This window comes from Neolamprologus brichardi, chromosome 19 (assembly GCF_056152115.1).
Source record: "Neolamprologus brichardi isolate AB-2024 chromosome 19, ASM5615211v1, whole genome shotgun sequence".
NCBI lineage: Eukaryota > Metazoa > Chordata > Actinopteri > Cichliformes > Cichlidae > Neolamprologus > Neolamprologus brichardi.
Genome location: NC_142122.1, coordinates 11,870,688 through 11,894,383, shown reverse-complemented (window position 1 = coordinate 11,894,383; position 23,696 = coordinate 11,870,688). Strand labels below are relative to the sequence as shown.

The 23,696-nt window shown below is 38.6% G+C and overlaps 2 protein-coding genes across 5 annotated transcripts in view; both read right to left on the bottom strand.

Moving 5' to 3' along the window:
- Positions 1-6,542, bottom strand: part of dtnbb (dystrobrevin, beta b) — a 35,217-nt gene extending 28,675 nt beyond the window's left edge. For 2 of the 4 annotated variants that reach the window (XM_006798799.2, XM_035911090.2), the window contains exons 1-5: positions 6,358-6,542; positions 4,072-4,117; positions 2,052-2,119; positions 1,760-1,840; positions 1,429-1,642 (exon numbers count right to left, since the gene is read on the bottom strand). In XM_006798799.2, coding sequence (XP_006798862.1) covers positions 1,429-1,642; positions 1,760-1,840; positions 2,052-2,118 — 362 coding nt within the window. In that variant the 5' untranslated portion in view covers position 2,119; positions 4,072-4,117; positions 6,358-6,542. Of the gene's footprint in view, positions 1-1,428; positions 1,643-1,759; positions 1,841-2,051; positions 2,120-4,071; positions 4,118-6,357 lie in introns of those variants that run through there. The other 2 variants (XM_087832835.1, XM_087832834.1) reach the window with 1 other exon arrangement.
- An 899-nt stretch (positions 6,543-7,441) lies between these two features.
- asxl2 (ASXL transcriptional regulator 2) lies at positions 7,442-23,291 on the bottom strand. The gene is made up of 12 exons (XM_006798798.2): positions 23,139-23,291; positions 21,331-21,413; positions 20,309-20,417; positions 19,939-20,080; positions 16,736-16,854; positions 15,723-15,843; positions 15,379-15,438; positions 14,596-14,756; positions 14,229-14,325; positions 14,017-14,122; positions 12,169-12,901; positions 7,442-11,856 (listed from the first exon to the last, which is right to left on the bottom strand). Exons 1-12 carry the CDS (start codon positions 23,193-23,195, stop codon positions 10,069-10,071), a joined length of 3,576 nt encoding a protein of 1,191 aa, XP_006798861.1. The 5' UTR covers positions 23,196-23,291; the 3' UTR covers positions 7,442-10,068.
- Between the last annotated feature and the right edge of the window lie 405 nt (positions 23,292-23,696).

Genomic DNA, 23,696 nt, shown 5'->3' with positions numbered 1-23,696 from the left:
TCTGCTGTAGATCATTTTTAGAACTGTCACTTCTTCTCTTGAACTTGAATTGCTGAGATATTTGGGGTGGTGGGAAAAAAAATCGAACCAGCACAGTATTGTGATTTTTTGCATGGTGATACTGTATTAACCCAGGGACATGAAATATCAATATTTTTTGTTAAAAGAATGACAATAAATAGATAAATAATAAATGAAAATACCCTGGGAATACTACTCAACTGCATGACCATCCTAAGATAATGTTAGCTGAACAAGTTTACACTAAATCCTACACTGGAAAAACACTTAGCTTGATAAAGTACGTAATTGCCAGCTTGACCCATTCACTAGCAGACTGATAACAGAATGATAGCAGGTGACAAAGTTTATGTCAGTGACGCAGTGTTTTGTATTTTCAATTATTATATAGTCTTTGATTTCATCATTTATCATTTCTAGTTTCTTGGTTTCTGTTCCTGTGCTCCGTGTTCCCTGTGTCTCCTCAGTCAGTGCCAAGTCTGTATCTTTGTGATTCCTAATTCTTAAAGTTTTGTTCTGTATCTATGTTTAGTCATCTGTCTTCCCTGTCAGCTGCTCCCCTTGTGAAGTCTGCGTTGTCTGCACCTGTCCTGTGTTTTGTTGATAAATAGTTATATTTTCTAGAGCTGATTTAGTGCTATCATACCGGTGGTGGGTCTTTTTGTTCCCTCCTGTATGAGATATGCCAGGGTTTCAGCTAACAGCTCTTTGGGAATCACCTTGTTGGTGCAAAAATACTATTTTATTCCTGCCAAACTGTTTTATCTTTGGAATTTTTGGTAAATTCAACTAAAGAAATGAGAGCGACGAGTGGCTCAAGACTTTTCCACAGTACTGTATAGATCATCATTTACACTTATTTCAAATAAGAAAAAGCTTCTTTTTTTTAAGCAATGCATTTTATAAAAATTGATTATTACTTAAAAACTGATTTGAAGCAACAATGTCAAATAGTTAATGGCTTCAGCTCCTCTTTTGTGACAATGTGAGGTTTCCACATGTTTTATATTAGTGGACTTGATCCAGTAATCTGTAGCCACTTTTTGTCTTTTTAACCTATTTATAAAAACTATTTACAGTTTATTGCAAAACTCATGTTGGATTCATCTTTGCTTGTTGTTTTGTTGTTGTTGTTGTTGTTTTTTACTGCATACAGTAAATTTTCTTGCAGTCCTGCAGTTACACTTATCTTGAATTTGCTATTAGCCAGCAGATTCAAACCATGAACCATCTTGCTGTGAAGCAACAGTGCTAACCACTGCTCCAATGTGCGACCCTCTGATAAATATTATCTTAAAAAGATCCTAAATAAGAGCTGTGCCTTTACTCTTTTGTTGTTTGTATCCAAACAACACCACCTACAGACTAGACTGTAGTACTTCTCTGTGTTGTGCACCTATTCCATACCTATCATATGTGGCCACCATGAAGTTGAGCAGGAGCCCAATGGACTGTTCCACATTGATCTGGTGGGTGGTGGGCAGCCGCTTGTTGAGCTGGTAGTAAATGGAAGACAGAATAGTCTCCAGTCGTGACACATTGATTTCAGCATTGTGGTCCAATGTGTTGAGCCCGTTGTCACGAAAGGCTTCGATCATGTTCCAGACATCCACCAGATGAACTGTGAGGGGGGATTGGCAAACAGACAGAATACAATCAATCAAGTCTGCATTCATGTTCAAACAAATGTTTCTGCTGGTGTTATAACGGCTGAAAAGAGGTGACATTTTTTTCTTACGGTTACATCTCTTCTGCACAAACCGAAGTTTGCAGGCAGTCCTATAAGTTGACAGTCTGATGACATCAAAGTTTTGAGCTCCTGAAAAATAAGAGAAACGCAGTCTCAAAAAATCATCTAAACCTGACAAATGTAATCTGATATCAAAGTAAAAATATCACTTAAAGCTTTTTGAATGTTTATTTAATCAATGATACGCTCTGTGTGGGAGGAATTACACGCGAGGGACCATGCATGTTTGTGCATTACATGAGATAGTGAAAAGACATCTCTCGCAGTCGACTCCACTCACTCATTTCCATGAAGAGCTGTCTCTTCTCCACCATGGCCTTGCCTCGTTTACTGCCTTCCTCGATCATTCTGTGGCACATCAAACATAAGTGCATGCAGCACTTACTCTTACTGTGCTTACTGCACAGCAGCATAGTAATACATGCAACACACAACTCATTTCAGTGTCAGAAGTCATAGAGATAGGACTAAGAAGGATTTGAATGAACTACACGTCTTGCATACAACTAAAGAAAATGCAGATATATACAGGACAGATGATTTTTGTGGATAAAACGGAATAGAAAAGGATCTGGTGTTCAAGTCTAAATTACATTTACCAGTGGAGGACACACAGTAAGTGATCCATTATGTGGCTATAATGAATTATTGAAACACTCAGATGAACCCTTGAATACGGCTGTACCAGCAGGAAGTTTGCAATTTACTCTCTGCACAAAGAACAGCGTTAGTCATCAATATAACCTTGGTCAACTATATAGATGATTTTGCTTTGAAATTTCACTTGTTTATTACTAGTCCATTCCCTATTACTGAGAAGGGACAGAGAACTGAAAAGAAATTATATATACATTATACTGAGAGTGTGCTTGGTAAAAGAATAGCCGTGTCAGAACTGTGACTTTTATTAAAAAGAAGAGTTTAACACTGTCTGAATGATGTTACTTCCTTCATTAGGTATATAAGGAAAAATAAAAAAAATATATCCTTTCACATTTGTAGGTTTAATATGAAGCTACAATCAGGTGCCAAATAGCTTAGCTTAGTATAAAGATTTGAAAATGTGGAAATTGTTTGCTCTCCAGCTTCTAAAACTCACATAATTACCAGAGTAGGTTGTGGTTTAGGGTGGGTTACATAAGGGATATGTATATATAGTATTCCAGTATTTCTGCATAGACAGTTTTACGAGTTTCTGGCTATACTAGCTTACCAATGCGAGAATGTTATAGATCACTTACGCGATCTAACTCTTGGGGGAAGTGGAAATAACTAGAGATGCGCCAACTGACCAACAAGAGACCAGAATCAGCTGATTTCCAGTGTTCTTTGCCCAGACAGGTGACCAGCCAGTCGGCCTCATGTACATATATGGCTTATTATGGGCCAGACCACAATGGCATAGGCAAACAGTCATATGCTAGCATCTTATTGGGTGAAGACACAAACCTTGGCAAAATAAATTGCCACAAAATGGAACAACAATTTTAATAAGACACTTAAATCCCCCTCACCGAGCTGAACATGGATATTTTGAAAAGGCAGCAAAGGCAAAATGGCTAAAGCTATCAGTATCAGCCTCGGTATGAGCAATGAAAGAGTAAGTGTAACTTACTGCAGTTTGGCAAAATTATTCAATCTTATCAGTTCTTTACTAGTGAAAATGAATTTCGCATTAAAGAAAAGTATGCTGTCTATTGCAGTTCTTAGAAAGAAAATCTCAAGAAGCCAAGGAAATTACAATCTCTACAAATCTTCTAAAATATGATGACAAAATCTATTTAGCTCTAAACTCATGAGCACGTAAATAAGATTAAAAATATTTCTCAATGACCCCAAATAATTATCTGATACCAAAGAAGAGATGCCTATTGAACAGCTTTAACTGTTGCTGCCTGATTCAACTTCACGGTTGACTCTGTTGTGCATTTTCAAACAGGATTCACTGCTGCTGTATGTTTTCTTCTCAGCTCAGCAGGGAAAGAAAAGCCCCCTTTGAAACAACACAGGTTTCATTACTTCATTCACTTCTTTCTCTGTACTATTTTTCAAAAGCATCTCCATGGCTTTTAATGTTGTGATTCCAGTCACTTCTTTACAGTGTCACTTCTCTCAAACACAGGACAATTTAATTTACCGTTACCACCAATTCTTTTGGACTTGTTTTCTTATCTGACAAAAATAATTTACCGTGAAGACAATTTGCACATGGACACCGTATCCTTTCCTGCTTACCAAGCGCTTATATGACATGCTTTACATGTGACATATTATATCACACTGATTTTAAAAGTACTTACCTGCCGCACACTGTATGTCAACAAAGTGAAGCCTTAAACGTTGACCCTGTGAAAAAAAAACAAAAAAACAAATTGAAAAAGGTCAAAGAGTGTCTTGATATTGACTCGACACCACCATTACTACGAGAGATGAGCTATTCCACGCTGACAAAATGTAGTAGACTTTTAAATAAGTAATTAACACCTCCCTTGTCTACCTCCTTCAAGGACTTATTAACTCTCACTTTGTGCTTTTCTTAACCCCCCACCCCATCGCCTCCTGTAGAGATACTGGTGAGCCAGCTAGGGAGCACTCCAGTGCCTGTGGTCTGTGCAAATGATAATTCTCTATGACATCCCGCTCAGCAGTGACTGCATCCTGTGGGCTAATGACACCGACTGAGCTGCAAAGGAACCACTTAATGATGACGGACACAGAGCACATTAGGGATAGCCAATAAGCCATTAGCACTGGGTGTCCCTGGGACCAAGGACTCAAGAGTATCCCAAACATGTTTAGATTACTTGCTTGTTCTCATGGTGAATTGAGGACTTTCAGCTGATCAGCAAATCATAGAAGCCAAGGTTCGAAGTGTGTAGACAAGAAGCCCCCCCCCCCCCTTTTTTTTATTTTGCTTTCACTTCTATCCAACCTTGTTTTAGACAGACTGATCTCTAGTGTTATGACAGAGCCTATTTCCAGTCACAAACTCGCACCTCTCCCTTGTCTTGAACATTTCTCTGTGCTGCTTACAAGAGCCAGCAAAGATTTTTAAAGGGGACGTTTCACTGAAATTAAGTTTTAAATAATAGATATTAATATAATAAGAGCCACATCTAAAGACTATTCTCAACATCAAACAATCTGCTGATATTTTTCTCAAATGTTCAATCAATATTTTTGCCATGCGACAGCTTTGGGTGATATCTTTAACTACAGCCTGGCTTTCTAACAAGCAAAACCTCCCACTTCCTAAACAGCGGGTTGAGTAAAGCAGAAAATCCAGTTGTGGGAATCTGATGTTTGCTTGAAAAACCAAACGAAATGTCCGATTTTTTCCAAATAATTAATTTTTTTTGAGCAACTGAATGACTCATCTTCAGCTCTTTGACAACAACCACTCGTTTCACAAGCAGCAATAAACCACTCTGTGCAATAGTCAAAAAACAGCTTCAGTGCTTATAAACACCATCACATGTCTTTGGAGCTGGCAAAGCATGGTAGTTTGGATAAAGTCAGACCAATTATATATCATAATTGTGATTCTAAATAGAGAAAAAAGAGCTTTGGGGGCATTTTTAGAGCAGATATGTCAAAGAGGCACGACTGCCCTTTGGCAAAATGGTTAAAAAAACATTTGTTATGCAGTGGAAGACCCAGCAGAGACATGTCAGCAAAATATCACAATGGTTCATTGTAAATAAATTCCCCCTATGAGGTAACTGCTGAAATTCATGAGTATGCAACAAGGGTTGCACACTGGCAGTTCGTGTTCACAGACGTGTAACCAGAGCCTGTAAGCAGATGACAGTTTAACGGTTAAGTTGATTATTTGATGGAAGTTTTTAATAATTCATGCCAAAATAAATTCAGCACATTCAGATCACAGTCGGTGTGATCACTGTTTCAGCGGTCCCGATCAATGGGATTTCTGGCTAGTGCCATTTATTCATTTCCCCATAAACAATCACAAGCTCGTAATAATTTGGATGTCAGATGCTTGCAGTGAAGTCAGACTGTGTAGTAATCATCACAGGCCTGGAAAGGTGCATTTTACTGTAACCGCACCTTCAGCTCCAAGGTAATGACAACATCCTTTGACGCGAGTCAACATAAGGACTCGGTTACTGCAGTATCTCTCCGCCGCTGATATCATTCACTTCTCCCTTTCTATGAGCCTTAATTCTCGTTAAGGCAGCACCGCAACACTTAAAAATCACTTCTAAAGCGACGGCAGAGCATCAACGCAGCCATGTTGCTGATTTAACCGCCTATTTACCTTATTTCCGCAGTGGGGAATGTGTGTCGTGATGTCCATACATTTATTTTTTATTTTTTTAAATTTGTATTTTTTTGGTTAACAAACAATGACAATTCTGCATTTCTTCAAATCCTACTGGTGTCTCCACAGCCAAGTAAGATACATGGCGGGGAATTGGCCTTTACCGGAGGAAAATCGCGCAGGTTGCGTTTAGAGCATCATCATCATCGGTGGCAGCAGCAGCAGCATCAGATAGGGAGGATGTAAGTGGCTATGGGCGAATAAGGGGGATATTTCCTCCGTGCTGGACAGCCCCACTTCTCACCTTTAATAAATCCACGCGTTTCCCCTGATGTTAAAGCTGTCCGGGCGATGAGAAACAGCTCGGACCATCCATCGTCGTTTTTCAAGCCCCTCTCCCGTCTCATCCGACTTCAGTCTTCGCAACTGCGGTTGTAGCCGCACACAGAAACGTAGAGGCGCCCTGCTCCGCTCGGCATCGTCAGCGACCCAGCGGCAGAGGACAGTAGATACAAGCAGGCACGAAGATGCCATGCGCGACCAACTACTAGTACACTTTACGCATGTGCGCACGCACGCTGGTTAAAGGCGCACTACTATTATTAATACCGCTGTTACTCTGAAATATAATCCCCAATATTATACACTGAACAGGAAGAAGCACAGAATTCATTTAGACTCATTTAAAGGGATACTGCAGCAGTTTGGGACTTTCATAAAGAGGGGAAAGAAAGAGATGTGGCCGGCGCAAATACTTTCTAAAAGACCGGAAAAGTATCATGACTTTCTAGTTGTCTGGAGAACGAAGCTCCATAACTCCTGGGCTCTACATTTCCCATAATGCAGCTCAACAGCGTCATAGAGCGTTCCTGTTCTTTATTCAAAAACTGGACTCTTCTGGATAATATACTGACCCCAAATGTTTTTAAATATTACATTAAATATAGTTTATTTTTTGAAGCTATTTAATGAAAATAATACCCCCTCCCCAACTGTGACAGTGTGGTGACCTCATATAAAACATGTATCCCTCCTAAGGGCAGAGATCTTTAGGAGACACCCCACCACATTTCTTTTTTACATTTTTCTAAGACAGTCAGGGATAACTCAGTTACAGTAATCAGGGTTATTATGTCAAACTTTGGAGCAACAGAATTTTTTTGTCAGACTGGTTCATAGAGGGGTTGTAACATTATTGTGCTTTTTAAGAAAAAAAAATCTATATCTCTCTATATATATATATCTATATCTATATATCTATCTATATCTATCTATATATCTATCTATATATATATATCTCTACAGATAGATATCTATATATAAAATTATAAATAGTACCAAAGAAAAAAAATACAATAAAATGAAGAAGCAGTCAAAGAAGAAGAAACTTTTTCCATTATTATTTATTCATAATATTCTATTACTTTGATAAAATACACTTTGTTTACAAGTTCTGATTACTATATTACATTCACCTGGAGTTTTAAATGGAGACAAAATGACACTGACATTAAAGAAATTCACCTAGTGTCAAACATGACATTAAAAGAAGAAGAAGGGGAAAAAAAGTGGAGACCCCCCCTTCCCTTCTTCCAGCCATTTTCTATATGATGTGCTCTACACATCCAAATGCACAAACACAGTTAGCCTTAGTATTGATTGGGACTGCTGTTGGACTCATGTTTCAGTCATCATTAACCAAAATTTCAGCTGCCTTTAGGATTGAGAATGATTGTTGTTAATATTTTTTGCAGTGCAATCCAGTCCAGCAGGACTCTAACATCACTTTCAACCAAATATGACGTAAATGTTTAATGGGGATCAAAAATGAGAATAAAAAAGACATCTGTATCACTAATTCAAACATCATTATATCATTAATAAGTGAAATTTCTATGCCTTGTGAAAATCCTGCTAGATTCTAGCCCTCAAAAACAACTTTCCACAAGACACACCCACCATATAAAAAATAAAACTATATTAATTGAATGACTTTTAAATGGTGCATTAAAACATTATCTTTTCATAAAGTGATGACGCAAATAGACAAGTAAAAGCTACACTTTAGACAACATCTTCATCGAAAAATATAGACCAATGGATCCACTAAAAAACCTGGACCATACAGAATATCAGATACCTGGACTATTTGAAAAGTGATTATTCTGCACGGTGGTCTGTCCAGCCTAGAAAAAAAAAAAAACACTATAGGAAAGAACGGGACAGCCAATATATTAATATAGTGAATACCCTGTTGATTTGTCAAAAACAATTAGCAAATAGATCTTTTATATTAAAATATATTAATTAAAATATATTACTTTGATTAACTAGTCAAACATTTAAAAACAACTTCTGATTATTTTTTGTTTTCTTTAAGGTGACTTTGGCATACTACCTTGGAAATAATTGCTATAAAAGAGGTCGTGTTTTGTACCTCCAGGAGATTCTAAAATATAGTAGATGTGTCAATATTTGTAACCAGCAAAAACACAAAACTTTTGGAGATAACACTTCAAACACAGTGGCCTTTTTACAAGTCAGTACGCACTAAGCACTAATGTTAAAATCATCATAACGGGCCTGCAAAGGTTATAACAAGTGCTGACACCACTAATGTGTTGTGCATAACAAAGACAAATTACTGTTGATTAAATACATATGTGACAAATATCATTTTTACAATACTTCCAACCACAGTATTATAGAGGATCACTCTCTTAATTTCCTGGAAAAAGGCCACGTTAAAGTGAAGTGTTACACTCACTTATTGATGTATTGGTGACATATTGTACCTGTTTTTAGCATATTTCACTGTTCTTCTCTATTTTCATTCCACAGTAAAAAAAAAAAAACAAAACAAAAAAAGAAAAACATTTTGAAATAAAGAGCCAGTTATGCTCAAGCAAGGTGTGCAGCACGAATAAAATAACAATATTTCTACATCTAGGCAAATACCATACATGAGCAAGTATATACAGCAAAATAACAAAATTGTCAGCATTTTCTCCTCCCGCCTTGAGTGTTTAAATTAAGTTTGCCACTGCTGATTTATCTATACAGACGCACAAGCATTAGAAATCCCACACCAAGGGAGATCATATCCACAAACCTGATTTTTGGGGAGGAAATGCTGATTCACGCAGTAGGAAGTGACTTCAGACCTTCATTGGAAGTGAAAAGATCTTAATTTACCAACAAGGATTATAGAGGAATTATATATGATTCTCTTTTCTTTAGGTTTGATTTTAAGTGCTGTACACCATTATTACTTTATATCCAGGTGGTTTTCAAGTGCTTTGCCTTGGAAACAAGTCAGGTTGATTTATATAAAGTATAATTCAAAAATCACTCTATATCTTCTTACTAAAACTATACATGTTCATTTCTAGTTCTTAAATCTGAGTGTGTTCAGTAATAAAAGTACAGTTTCATATAAAATAGTTACTGTAAGTTGCATTTCCCTGCCACACGTGCATAAATGCCAAATAGGAGGTACTCTACATCAAATGATTATCATTAGCGCCCTTTTTCTTCTTCTTTTTTTGCCGTTAAACCATAACTGATTAGGACCAATAATAAAAAGTGTCAGTCTAAAGCACAACAGTCATTATGTTCTAAGAAAATAGCAACATTCATTTTCCCTCCTCAAAAAAAACAAAAAACAAAAAAAACTAGACGCATATATATATTTTAAAAAATATATCACACTAATCTAGCCAAGTGCAAACACTGCCAGTTTTCATTTCTCACATATCTGACAACATTTGATTGAAAATGGATGGCATTTCTATGACACAATTGCACAACACAACTTTTCTTAGATGTTAGTGGAAAAACAAGACCATCCAGTGTAAATCCTTGCCTTTCCCACAACGAACCGATGCTAGAGCTGTTTTCTCCAGAGTGTGACTTAACACATTTCAGCCTATTATGCACTGATTCGAAAACACTTGTTTCTGCTTTGTGCTGTGACAATACAACTCAAACCATTTTTTTTACTGTTAATTTGATATCATCGTACCACTAAACACGAGACACATAGTTTTGAGGGGCCTATGCAGTCATCATGGCAAAAAGCTCCACACCCTTTGCACATGATCATTGCCTTCAGTCGGCAGTAGCATTTAGACTGGACGTCCTCCATGTTGGAGCCCTCAATGAATGACTGTTCAGGTGAGGGCTCGCCCTGGTGGCCGTGGTCTAATGAGTGACCAGCGGGTATGGTGGTGACAGTCACTGAGAAGGACATAACGCTCCCGTGGATGCCACCACCATCAGCTTCTGATGAGGATGTGGAAGAGCCGGTGCCTGCAGTGCTGCGGGTCAAAGTGTGAGGTACGGACATGCTGATAGTGCCACCATAGCATGACGCTACCGGGGGTTGCTGATTATCGAGTGTTCTCTGGGATTGAAAGGCAGTCGGCCGCTGGTGACTGGGATCCACGTGGGTAAGATATGGCTCGGAGTTTCCTTGATTACTATTGCAGAGTTCGAGGTGCCTTCGGTGTGATTGAGAAAAGGGGCTGGTGTCTTTGGTGGTTGCGCTGGTGTTGTAGTTATCACCACCAGCTTCAATATACTCTGATCCAGGCTCAGTCTTTATGTTATAGTGATGCTGAAAGCCCGCTGGTTCATTAGACTTGCCTACTGAGCATCTTTGCTGCTCTGTTTTGACCCCAGAAGGAAACAGAAAAACCTTCCTGGCTGGTTGGTCCTCCTTGGCTGCGTCCTCTGCTTCTGTGGTTTCCCTTTTTGTGCTGGTTACAGACGTGTTTGGAATGGCAGACAGGTGAAGTCTCCTGCTCTCTGATCCTCTGCCATACGTGGAGACATTGAGCAGGTAATGTCCTGTCATGGCAGGCCTTGGCATCCTCCTTCGACCCAAAAAACCGACAGAAATCCTGGATCGATCCTGTCGCTCTTCTGCGTGCATCAGTTGCTGAACTTTGTACTGAGGTGACTGAGGCCCTACACCCCCTCCATAAGGCTGACTTTGCTGGACTTTCCTCTGCATTAGAGCCTGTAGGATCTGCTCCTGAGTCTCCTTGTCAGGAAGTTCCCTGTGATGTTTTGTGTTTTCTGAGAAAACACCAGCTCGGCCTGATGTATTGAACTTCTCAGCCCTGTGCTCAGCAGAATGTGACACCTTTCCCATACTACCAGAGGAGAAGTTTGACATCTTTACTTCCACCTTGGATAGCGGTTTTGGGAGGATCTGCTCCAGTGGAACTTCTTTGCCCTGCAGAAGCTGAGTGACCAGCGGGTTGTTTGCAGGGATGCAGGAGCTGGTTCTGGTTGTTGATCCAGCAGTTAATGGGATTTCCTGTTCCTTTGAAGCATGCACCAATGATGGTTGTGCTGATACACTTGAACTCTTTTGGACGCTATGGATTCCTGTACTGACAGTACCAGCAGAAAGACTTGTATGTTTTTCTTCAGTTTTGCTTAAGTACTTCTGAGACTGGTTTGGGCTACATGGACCAAAAGAGTCCACTTGGCAAGGAGAAGATATACTAAACTGTGTGGCTGCTAACCTAGCAGATCCCTGTGGGGATGTCGGGCTGGATAAGTGGTGTGTCTGCTCACTACTGCCTCCACCTGGCCCTGGGCCTGGCACCGCCCCCTTTGAAGCAGATGCTGCTGCCGCACGTTGTGCTCGGGCAAGCTGAGCTTTGGCTTTGATATCTGCCAAAGTGCGAGCACCAGTACGGCATGGGCTACTAAGTGGGCTTGGGAGGGGAGTCCTCTGTGAGATCTGGCTAGGTGACACGGGCAAGGGAAGAATTCGTGATACTGGGATCTGCAAAATGGGAAAAAAACAAAACAGAGATGAATTCCCATTTGTATATCTAAAAAATATATATGTAAAAAAAACATATAACAATATAAATAGGCTTCAAGCTGTATCCTATTTTAATTTCCTCACACATACAAAACAACAAACTCTGGGATTTACTGGGAAAACTCTAAGTCTTTTGAGCATAGTGAGACTAACAATATACCGAGCAAGTATAGTTGCCCAACTCTGAAAAGATAAAGCTACAGACCTGTCAGGTCCGCTCAGAAAATAGAGTGATCTGAGCAGACTTTGAGCTGCCACATTTATTCCTACCTTTAGTGGTGGAACCCTCTGATTTGTTGTTGAAGTTGGTGTAGCAGGGCTGGATATGGATGATGCTGAGGGAGACACAGATGAGAATGAAGACACTGAAGAAACTGAAGACATGCGGGGTCTTTTCTCTGGTGTTAATTCACCCTCTATCTCACTGAGAGACTTCCTTTTCAGCGGCTCTGAGGAGCCACTGGGCTCAGAGATGACCTCTTCGTTTTCTGCAGCAGGCTTAACCATAGACACCGACTGAACTTCTTTCAACTCTGAACTAGCCTTTGGTGGAGGGCTGCTGTACACAGACAACTGGGAGCGTTCAGTTTTCTCCTCCTTCATGTCTTCCTTGCGCTCCTTCTCTGGCATTGTAGATGCTGCACTCCATTCACCACGTTTCTCAACCTCTGGTGCTCTCACTGCAGCCGCCAGTCCAGTATTTGTGGTTGTATTCATCTTCCGATCCTCAGCATACTGTGAGCGTCGCGTCTTCATGGGTTCTGCAGTAAAGACAGGCTCTTTTTGAGCAGGCAGTGCTTTCAGAGGCTCCTGTGACGATGTCTGCGCTGGCTTTCCGTCTTTTGCAGGAGCATCAGTCAGGCTGCTGTCCTTGGTGCACTTAGATTCCTCTAGTGCTTGAGCGACAGGTCCTGTCTGATGAGAGGGGGACTGAGGCCTGGCAGACTCCTGATTCAAATCAGCCTTTGTCAGCTCTTTGGATTCCTCGTAGCTGAGCCCCAAACTGTACAATAGAAAGGGAGACAAAGAAAAAGGGAGAAAAAAAACATAAATCTATGAATTAAGTCTTTCTTGAATGAGGAAAAAGTCATTAAACACTTAGCTTTTAAATTATTTTTTAAAAAATACACAAGAAGAGTTTTGAAAATGACAATAGCCCAAACAAACTAAAAACTATTAATCGGCACTGACATGCTATTTTGCCCCGTTTGGTTAATCTGTTCCAATATGTTATACAGAAAGTAAATATCCTTTAGAAACAGATATTCAATCAATGTTCTTAAGAAAAGTGACTGTTCCATTTTCCTTTTGTAAATACTACAAGTACTAAGATTTTAGTCTTTTTTGATATTTAAGAAAAATTACTACACTGCAAGCTAAGGGAGGGTGTAACCTAGGCCAGTTTTTGTAGATATAATTTCCTGATGTCCCCTAAAGTTCCCCTAGAGGATGATGGAAAAGATGACAGCTGTAAAAGTGAACTAACTGAAGGTCTGTGTGACTGTGCCATGGCTGTTTAGACCAGGCATGAGTGACTGATGTCATTTGATACAGGACACCAAGGACAATATATAAAGAAAATTAAATAAAACCTGTCCTGATATCTTATTAAAAACTCTGCCAGGTCAGGATTAGATGACCTTTGGTAAGACTGAGAACTCTTTTCGGCTCTCATTTTCTTTGAAAGCCTTCAAAGGGCTTTCTGAGAGTGAAGACATGGGGTTTTTTACAGTTAAAGTAAGAAGTGGGTTTAGGTTAAGGTTTGGATAAAGATGTCACACTTATTTGTGATGGTTAAACTTGGGATTAGGTGGGGTTAGAGTCTTGGGAAAGCAATAACACCAATACATGTCCTCACAAGAAAAGCCAAGCAAACATGCCTCATACTCATTCTCCCTGAACACAGAGATTCTAAAATTTTAGCTAAAATATTAGAATTGGTCATCTAAACAACCCCAAACCTACGACACACTTATTCGGGGCTAAAGATCTTCACCTGCCAAGTGGAGACCGAACAGCTGGACTGACAGATTAGCAAGATACTGTATGATGTCCAAGTTCATGAGAACTAGGTAGGATTAGTGGATCAAGAAATTATAAATGAAACAGAGAACCTACTTCTCCCCATAATAGTTTTCAAAGAAGGCTTCCTTCCAGTGCTCAACTTTCTTTTCCTTCTCAATTTCTTGGCGCATTCGGAGCTGCAGTTCAGGAGTGAATTCCCCTAAAAATGGGAGTCACAAAAGAGCAAATGTAAACCTTGGTGTTGTGCTTTTTTTTTTAATGTGAATTGAATTTTGCAGTTATGAACTGAAAGCTTTTGAACTAACCCTCAGCCAGCCTGTCTTTCCAAGACTGAGCTGCTGATGTGAAAAACTCATTGTTTAAGGCAGAGCTAGTGACCTTCAGAAGGCCGTCCATGCAAGCCTGAGGAGAGAAGGCACAATGTTATGACTAATAGCATGACGATCAACATCACTGCATCGGTACATTGACTTCATTTGAATTCTGCCTATGATATAGAATTTGCATCAAGAATCATACTAATGTTTTACAGAGATTAAAAAGATATTTTATGAGGCATATATCAAATAATGACTGACAGATACTGCACACAGCAACAATTTTACTTACACATTTACATTTAATGCAATATAAATAGCAAACGTTATAACATATGCATAATCTTAGGGCTACCTGGCGGTCTACTTCTGGCAGAAGTTTGACCAGCCTTTGCTGGCAGTCTGGAGGCAAGACAGAGAAAGTGTGCTTGTTGATGATTGCTCGCAGGTTGGTGTTAACCAAAATAGAGTCTGGCGTCTCCACGTCTATTTTATACTTGGCACGTTTTATCTGCCCTGCAATACAAACAAAACAGGAAACAGATGTAAACCAAGGGAGATTCAATAATGCAAAGAAACAACTGGGAATTCTGTAGTTCACTTTTAAATGTAGTAAACTAATTTGTTTTACTTAACTGTTTTCTGTCAAAGTAGAATAATTTTACTTACACCTAAGAAATAACTATGCAGACAATTAATTCTAGATTATAAGCAGACACAGAAAAGCTGAACATATAAAGTTATACCCAACTGTCAGATTATTCTTAACACTCGAAACAAAAAGACTCAAAGGTTTCTTACTGTAAATAATTTGGTTAACCCGATGTTAGAAAATTTCACTCACATATGAATTAATAGTGCGTCTGTGACTGTTTGTGGCATACTAATGAATATTTGTGCTATCAGGTTGATTAATGTGGGACTAAATACACTAAGAGGTTGTTATTGTGTGCCATTGTGCTCCTAACTGTCCTAAAGAGTATTTTTATTTGCTTCTTAAAAACAAAGCAGGACTGCAGGGAAACTTAATTTTGTTAGTGTGATCTACTAATTGCTAACTTTTTTCTGTTAAATATTATAATTAAATCATAAACATTTCCACACAACTGATTTAAATAAAAGCAGTTGTCTGAATTACCTGCACTGAGGCGACTGGACCTTTGGGGAACCTTTCTGGGTACGACTGGGTGGCATAAATCTGTTTGGAAAGAAGAAGAGGCGCTAAAGGAAATGCTCTGAGAAATGAAAGCCAGAGATCTGACTGCTTCAGTTTCCACATTAAAGCTGCCAATTATATGAGTCATGTTTGGATGATGATACATAACCTTTTGTAGTCTAGCTATAAAAACCTGCAATAATAAACAGGATAATTCCCAGAACTACATCACTATCCATCATCTATCTACAAAACTGTGAGTAATATCATGCAATTAACATCAGTAAACTACCCAACAATTTGGCAATGTAAGAGTTACCACCTACCAGTTTTTGTTGTAATGTTATCTGCCATGTCTTTAAGGGTTTTCAGAAGCAGTCTTGGACTGGAGGAGGTTGGCATTCCCCCCTGTCTACGCTGGTTTCTCTGCTGCTGCTGCTTTAGGGCCTTAAAATGAACAACACAGAAAGACACAAATAGCCAGCAGTATGAGAAAAACAGAGTGTGAATATGTGTAACCCTCTGTTTCCCTGCAATTGCTCCCCAAGGGCCACTTGCCTGGTTAAATAACAGCTAAATAACAGCAGAGCAATGGAACCTAGGTTGCATAACAGAGGCATAAATCATCGCCTTGCTGTAAATCTGAGAACAAGTCAGATCAAATTTGTCACAAATTTCTCTACACATTTAAAGAAGCAAAGAAAGGAGGTCCACCACAATAAGATATAAAATAGGAAACAATAAACAGATCCGTCCAGTAATGTTTCAGCCAAGTCGCCATCTTGTAGTGTTACCTACGCCCAAATAATGAATACAAATTCACACCAGCACAGATGGAGTGAATTACAATGTGTGCAATCAAATTAAATCTAATTAAATGGAACACAAAAGACAAAAGACAGCCAATGGGAAATGGGTTCTTTGAAAACATTAATACTGTAAAAACAACAACAAAAAAACAGCTACAGGCATTTCTCCCTGATGTTTGAAATAATCAGCAAGATGTCAGACAGAGAATAAAAAAAACAAAGAACACCAGCTGAAACACTACCATTGAGTTATGTGCTGCCAATTAAAACAAAGTAATGAACATAATCATACAAATTTAATTGCTCATTGTAGCCCAAAAAGAGCCCAAGTCTAAGACTCCACACTCTGTATACCGATGTAAAAACAAAAGGGTGGATTTGCATATTGCAGAACACAGAGGGAGTGATTTATATGGGAGTGGGGTGTGGCAGGAACTCATGTTACTCATCTGAGTAGGGAGGATAAGTTAACAACTTAAATGTATGTTTAAAAAGGAAAAACAACAAGAAATATATGTTGTTTGCTGTACCTGTTTCAAAGCTTTCTTGCTGTGTTTCTGCGAGGGAGAGATGAGCTTACTGGTGGGGACAGACGGCGACGAGCATCGAGGCTGTGGAGACGACGGCTGTGACTGCAGCTTGGAGGGAACTATGAAATACAGAAGCACAAAACAGATGTTACCAAATACATTTCCTGAGGGCGGTGTGCAGACTTTATCACATTGTGCTTTTGTTTTGGCGAAACTGAAACCAATTCTGTAGACAAAGAAGCAGATTACATTACCTTACTAAAATATCATATTGTTAAAAATGAGCTCAACTTCAGAACAATCCCCCTCCTACTATCTGCCTTCTGTTTCTTACAGAACATCTTTCTACATTCTGCAGCAGTTCCTTCCCAGTGCTGCCTAATTTGCATTTGACTTTGCAGTCCTTTGCATCGATTATTTCAAAAATAAAGCAATATCAGAGCCCTCCTACTCAGCTGTAAACCAAGGTTATTTGCTTGGTACTTTTAAGTTGTGCATAATGAGGAAGTGGTCACGGGTCATACTGAGAAAATTCAGTTTCCTGTTTTAACCGTCGCTTAAGTTATTCAAGTGGCAGTGAGAAATAATAAGAATTGGTAAGACCACAACCTGAGGAAAACAAAATAATTGGCACTTGATGAAAAGCTCCCTCTCTCAAACTGCATTGCAATCAGGCACAATCAGGTGTTCATTTCACAATAAAGCAATATCTTAACCCCACAGAATCACAAAAGATCAGAAACCGTTGTAATGTGGCTGTTGTGCGCTGCCAGCAGGCTCTCGGTGAACAATTATCAGACAGCATTAAGGACAAAGTAAAGCTCAAAGATAAAACCCACCTTTCGCTATCATCATGTTCAGTGCTGCGTGTATTCCAGGAAATGTTTTTGATGAGGTGGTGTATTTTATGTTTGTGGTAAAGCCACTTTCCAACTTGGCATGTCTAGTGCGACTTGAGCTAGTTTCCGGTGTTTCCACAATAACCTACATCATCAGCTGACAGGGGGGTGTTGACTCTAACTGGCATAACCAATCAGCTACAATCAACTAAAAAAAAAGCCAAACATCTATTGCATTGTGATCTGTTGATGGGTTTTTTTCCTTCTCTGTTGACTGATGAACAGTGATGACACTTCAGCAAAAAACACACGCTTACTCTTTAATAAACGTTAACAGGGGTTGCATCTAAAGGTGTTTAAGGAGTTAGTAAAGACATATTTCAGTGCTTTATTAAGTAGTATTCACTGTTAATCAACATAGGCGGTCTGGAAGTTAGATAATGGTGACATATTTCAAATCTATAACACTGATCAACAAGTGTTTTGGTACTTGGATTCTTTCACCTGTACTTCAACAAAATTTACTTTTTGACCCCAAATCTGAAAACCATTTTCATCTGGTTAAGCTGTTCCAAGTACTGGACAACTGGGATGACTGAACACACACAGCAATGTGTTTCAACATTTAAGATGTAAGTTTGGTCTTGAGAAAAGTGAAGCCAAAATCAACAAAGATGTTTTTGTTAGTCCTGAAATCCGTGAACTGATGCTTGACGATGAGTTTGAAAGGAAATTGCAGCCAGCTGGATCAGCAGCATAGGCAACATTTGTGCAAGTAGCCCAGAATTTTTTTGGCAATCTCAGAGCACAGAACTTGTGTTTAACATGCTGAAATCATATCAGTTAATGATATGATGTTATTGTGTTCTCAACGTTCTTTCCATCAAATCTGAGCGATGTCAGTGATGAGCATGGTGAAAAATTTAATCAAGATATTAAAGTGATGGAAAACTGATATCAGGAAAAATTTAATCCGAGCATGAAGGGTGATTACTGTTAATTCTTGCAAGGAGAGACAGATATACAAGCAAAAAACCAAGTGCCTCGAACATTTTTAAGTGCGCTGAAAATGTGCTTTATTGTGTCTCTCATATCACCTTCTTGTTTATTTTCAGAAAAAAACACATTAAAACTGTTTTAATGGGAAATAGTTAACATTCCAGAGATTGCACTGATACATTATAATGATATTCAAGTGTTAAAAGAATATGATGGGTACTTCCAAAATCTTATGCGCAAACGTTAATTAGATTTCATATCTAAAATCAGCTTCTCACTGCAAACTCCAGCTTCCTTCCATAATCCAAAGACATGCAACTAAAACTAGTTTAACCAGGTTAGCTAGTTTGCTTTAGTTCTACTGGAAATCTAAGGTGTAATGTTGAATGTGAGCACAAATGGTTGTGTGGCTCCATCAACTAGCCCTGCAATAGACTGGCAACGTGTTTAGGGTGTACCCAACCTTTCATCTGTAATAGCTGGATTAGGTTCCAGCCCCACTGCAACCCGAAATTGGATAAGCAGAGGAAGATGGATGGATAATTTTGTTTGAAATCTGCAGGAAATATAAGCTAAACATGTAATCGAGCTATTAAGAATGAGACCCTTTCTTCATGACAGACAATCTGACTGTTCAAACTGCCCATTTATTCACTCTGTAGTCTACTATTCAGTAGAGTAAATCAGCCATTCTGCAGTGCATTTCAAAATTACAGCGGCAAATTTCATCCACTACAAGTATATATTGGTACAGTTCATACACTGACTTGGACCATAATGTTTGAGCAGTCTGCTGTCACAAGTTAAAAAACAAATACTCATTACATATTGACAGAATATGATTTTCTTACCCTCTGAGAATTCCTGGTGAACACTTAAAACTAAAAGACCTACCAAAACTGTATTTGAGACATCAGGTACAACTAAATCTTTGGCATGTCTGAAATGTGATGCTAAGTAGCCTGCTTATCAAATATTCACTTTAACAGAATTTACTGCTTTACATCAATTATGTTAATTCACAGTTACAGCTAAAATCTTCATCATTCTTAGCTAAATAAAAATACTTTATATAAAGCACACATTTTTGTGTTATGAAGTATTTCAATGCAATGATAAGTTATGATAATTACAATGAGTACTTTTTTTTTTTTTTTTAAAAAAAGCCATAATTACAAATGAGATTACAAACGGACAGCACATATTAATGTTGTAGCAGTAAAAGTAGGACCAAATTATCTTGCAACAAAGAAATGTATAATTATTTGCAAAACAACAGTCTGGAAACTCATTCCAAACAAGTGACTTTAAAATGTATGGTTATGTGTAAGTTAATTAAAGAACCTGTATGCAAGGGCACAATACCTCTTCGCATCCACCTTCCTCTTCTGCCCTCTTGACTGATAGCACTACTGTTGTTTTCTGAGCTTCGAGAGTCAGACAGATTGTCACTGCTCTCCTCAGAGCCCTCTTCCGACAGCTCCTTCACCACATCTGAGATGTCCTTCTATATGAAAAACAGAGCAAAAGTCTCCATGTTATTTTTATGCAGTAAACAGAGCAGAGGAACAGTTAAGCAGAAGTAAATAAGAAAAATGACCAGCTACGGCATGTACATTCATAACTTAATTTGTGTCCAGGTACCCGAAAAGCTGCAATTAGCAAAGAAAAACATGTGCTAGTTCTTTTTTCCTGTATTGGCTGAGTAGTAAACAGTGCCTTGTGTCTCACAAACCTTTAATGTGTAGACTCCCATTCTGCCCGGAACTTTGTAGAAGATTCCCTCCTCACCACGAGAGTTCGTGTGCAGCATTGCATTCAGACACGCCAGCGGTGAAGTTCCGCTGGATCACAAGAGGAAAAACACAGTTTACACATCTGTTCCCCCATAAATCAGATGGCTGGGAAAAGACGAAGGAAGGGGAGAGGTTGGTCTGGTAACTTGGGAGAAGCTGCTATCATGCATCAGGAAAACATGTGTGAGTTTAGGTCAGATTTGCATCAGTGCAGTTAGAGGGGAAATTTGCTCTGTGCTTTATGAGAAATCAGCTGCAGAAAACTGATCCAATGCTCATCTAATTAAAGTGATGGACCGATATACACAGAATAAAGGGGTCTGACATAAAAATGCCGGTTGCAAAAAAATTAATCTTTGTTTGAGTCATGCACAAATCTAGACTGACAAATTGAACCTTACTTTTTTTTTGTCAAATTGCATTTGTGCTGCTTTACACAGTATAACACATAAAGCTTTGAACAATATAATTACTAGAAAAAACAAAAGACTGTTTTTAATTTTTGGGAAATTCCTCTAGTTATGCTTAAATGTTTCTAATTTTTATTTTGTTAATTACTCGGGGAAAAAAATGAAAATGTAATTTTTATGCAACAGGTGGCTGTGGAAGCTCAAACTATGAATGTAGCATTGCATTTTTATGCAACCTCACCTAGAACATGTTATTCCTATTAACATGCAAAAAGGCAACTCCTAACAAACCTGCATTGCTGTGAGTTTGTTAAGATAAGCGGTGGGGGCTACTTTTTCTTACCTTCTGGATGAGAATAGTGACAGTGAAACAAAAAGAAATAAAACAATTATTAATTGCGTAAAGTAACTGTGACTATGTGAATAACAAAAAGGCACATGATATGAGCAGCTGAGAAATGACAGATGACACCTGTAGTGCTCTCATGAAAATGTCTCAGATATGAAGTGTATCTGCAGCTCCAAAGCTATGACAACAAGGACCTGTGTACCTTATTTCCTTAAGTCTTTCTCTTTGGATCACTTGCAAGATCTCTTTATGGCTCATAGGTGTATTAGGGTACTTCTCTAGAACCTAGAAAATAAAAATGCAGATGTTATATTTTGCTGATAGATTATTTAAAGGAAAAATATTCAGAAATTAAGAGGCAGCCCCAAGGTTACTTCATTAAAGATATCACATTTTTTACACATCATTAAAATTAAATTAAAATAAATAACCATAGGAACAACACTCCTCACTCCCCAAGATATTTCTGTACTCTTCGGCAAGCTAACAGGATTTTATCTGTAGTAGGAGGTACAGGCTCCCCTTATGTAAGTATAACCACTATAAATATCCATTTGTTTCTCTGTCAGTTAAACTGCGAAGTGCTCATGACTGACTGACAGAGAAGTGGCAAACGTTTTGAAGCTTTTTTTAAAATCTACTAATTGTTATTTGTTCTAATGACTGTGTGCCTTTTTAGGGTTTTTGTCTTGATTTTTATTGATTTTCTGATTTTTGATGCAAGACTTGCCTGATCCAGGACGATTTCCTCAATCTTAGCTTAAAGCCTAATCAATTTATGCAAAAACTCAACTAGTTTGTACTATGGTTAAAATGATCCAGTCAACAAGCACAGCACAGTTGTGTTTTGTATTTCTTTCTTTTTTCCACTATTAGAAATATATTTGGCATGAATATTTTGCAATCTCTGAAGAAAATGCACAGAATCCGTCTAGTAATAAATAAGGGGTGGTAAATTATTAAGTTGTAAGTTTCATTCGGGTTTGAGGTGGATGCACCACCTTATGCTGTAACATCTCACTTCTCTGAGTGTTGGCTGAAAGAAAAACATGACAATAAAAGCTTCTCATAACAGTATAATAATAATAGTAATAATAATAATTATAATTATAATAACAACATATCAGCAACTTTAAATCGGTAATTTTAAAAAACTACTATGGGTGACCTTAAGATGTAGCGCTTACACTTTTGAATTGAATTACTTTAGCTAGTGTTTTGAGCACTGCAATGAAACATAACTTTATGAGTTCTACAAACGTTATCGCTATTTATTTTCTAAGCAGTTAGCATACTACACGCTGTGCGCAAACTATTAAGTGTAAATACCTGCATGAAGCTAACGCAACGCGTTGCAGCCGATTGCAATGTGCTTAAATTATAAATTACTATTGGACGTTTTGATAATTTTATACTCGTTAGCATGCTATGCTGTCAGCTAGCTCAATGCTAACAACATATATTGTACTCTTGCAAAACGCTGGCATGACTAGACGGACTTTGTCATCGATTTTGTAGTTAAAGCAACCCAAGAGCAAACTACTTAACTACGGAAACAGGAGGTTTTGTAGTGGTTTATTTCCAAATAATACAAAACAAACTTGTTGACGAACAGAGTTGCGTTAGCAGGCGTTAGCCCATGCTAGTCGCGCTAGCGCGCAACATTGGCGTGATTACTTCACGGTTACTTCATTGGACTTAATATCCTACGAGACCTGTCAGCCTTACTATCCCCACAAAACACATACAGCGGGTTCAGAGGCATGCTTGGGTGCACATGACTTATATTTATTTCGCTGTATTTATGCTTTGAGGTGCCACTTGATGAAAGCTACAAGGCTAGTAGTGACAGCGGTCTTTCCAAATGTCGAACCGTCAACACAGGCCTTGCGCGGTGCACGCAACATTTCATCTTCACCAGCAGGTCGTGAACTCATAAACACAGTTGTACAAGTGGGAGCGTTCAAGGAAAACAACCACAACAAACGCTACATAAAACACCAAGAATACCGTTTTCGCTGCTTCCGCCCACGTCCTCCCCTTCTTCTTCTTCTGTCTCTCCCTCATTGCGAATGTCCTGTTGCAGAGTAGTCTTCAATTTCTGTTTCAGTTAAAATGTTGCTTTAGTTACCGCGTAAGATCCACTCCGTCTGCCATGTTGGACTTACTGTAAAAGAGTCATGTGACTCTAAAAGAAACGTCATCTTACTGTATGTAGCTGTCATTCCAAGTCCTCAACTTTCCCACATGTATTTACACATTTGCCAGCTGCAATTATGACAAGAAAGGAGGACATATATATAATAATGAGTTTAAGACTGTTTAAGTCTCTTTATTTTCATGTGTAAGCAAATGGACTTTGCACAATTTCACAACTATGAAAAAATAAGGCAGCTGATATAGAGAGCACTGCAAGCTTTCTTCACATTTTTGGCTTACAATTACACTGGCTACAAACTGAAGCAACAATTCATCAAGCATACAGGCAAACCAAAGTGGTCTTGCAGACACCCCCACCTCCATTACCCTTCAGTGTTTTGGCAAAGACTGATATATGGCTAAACAGAA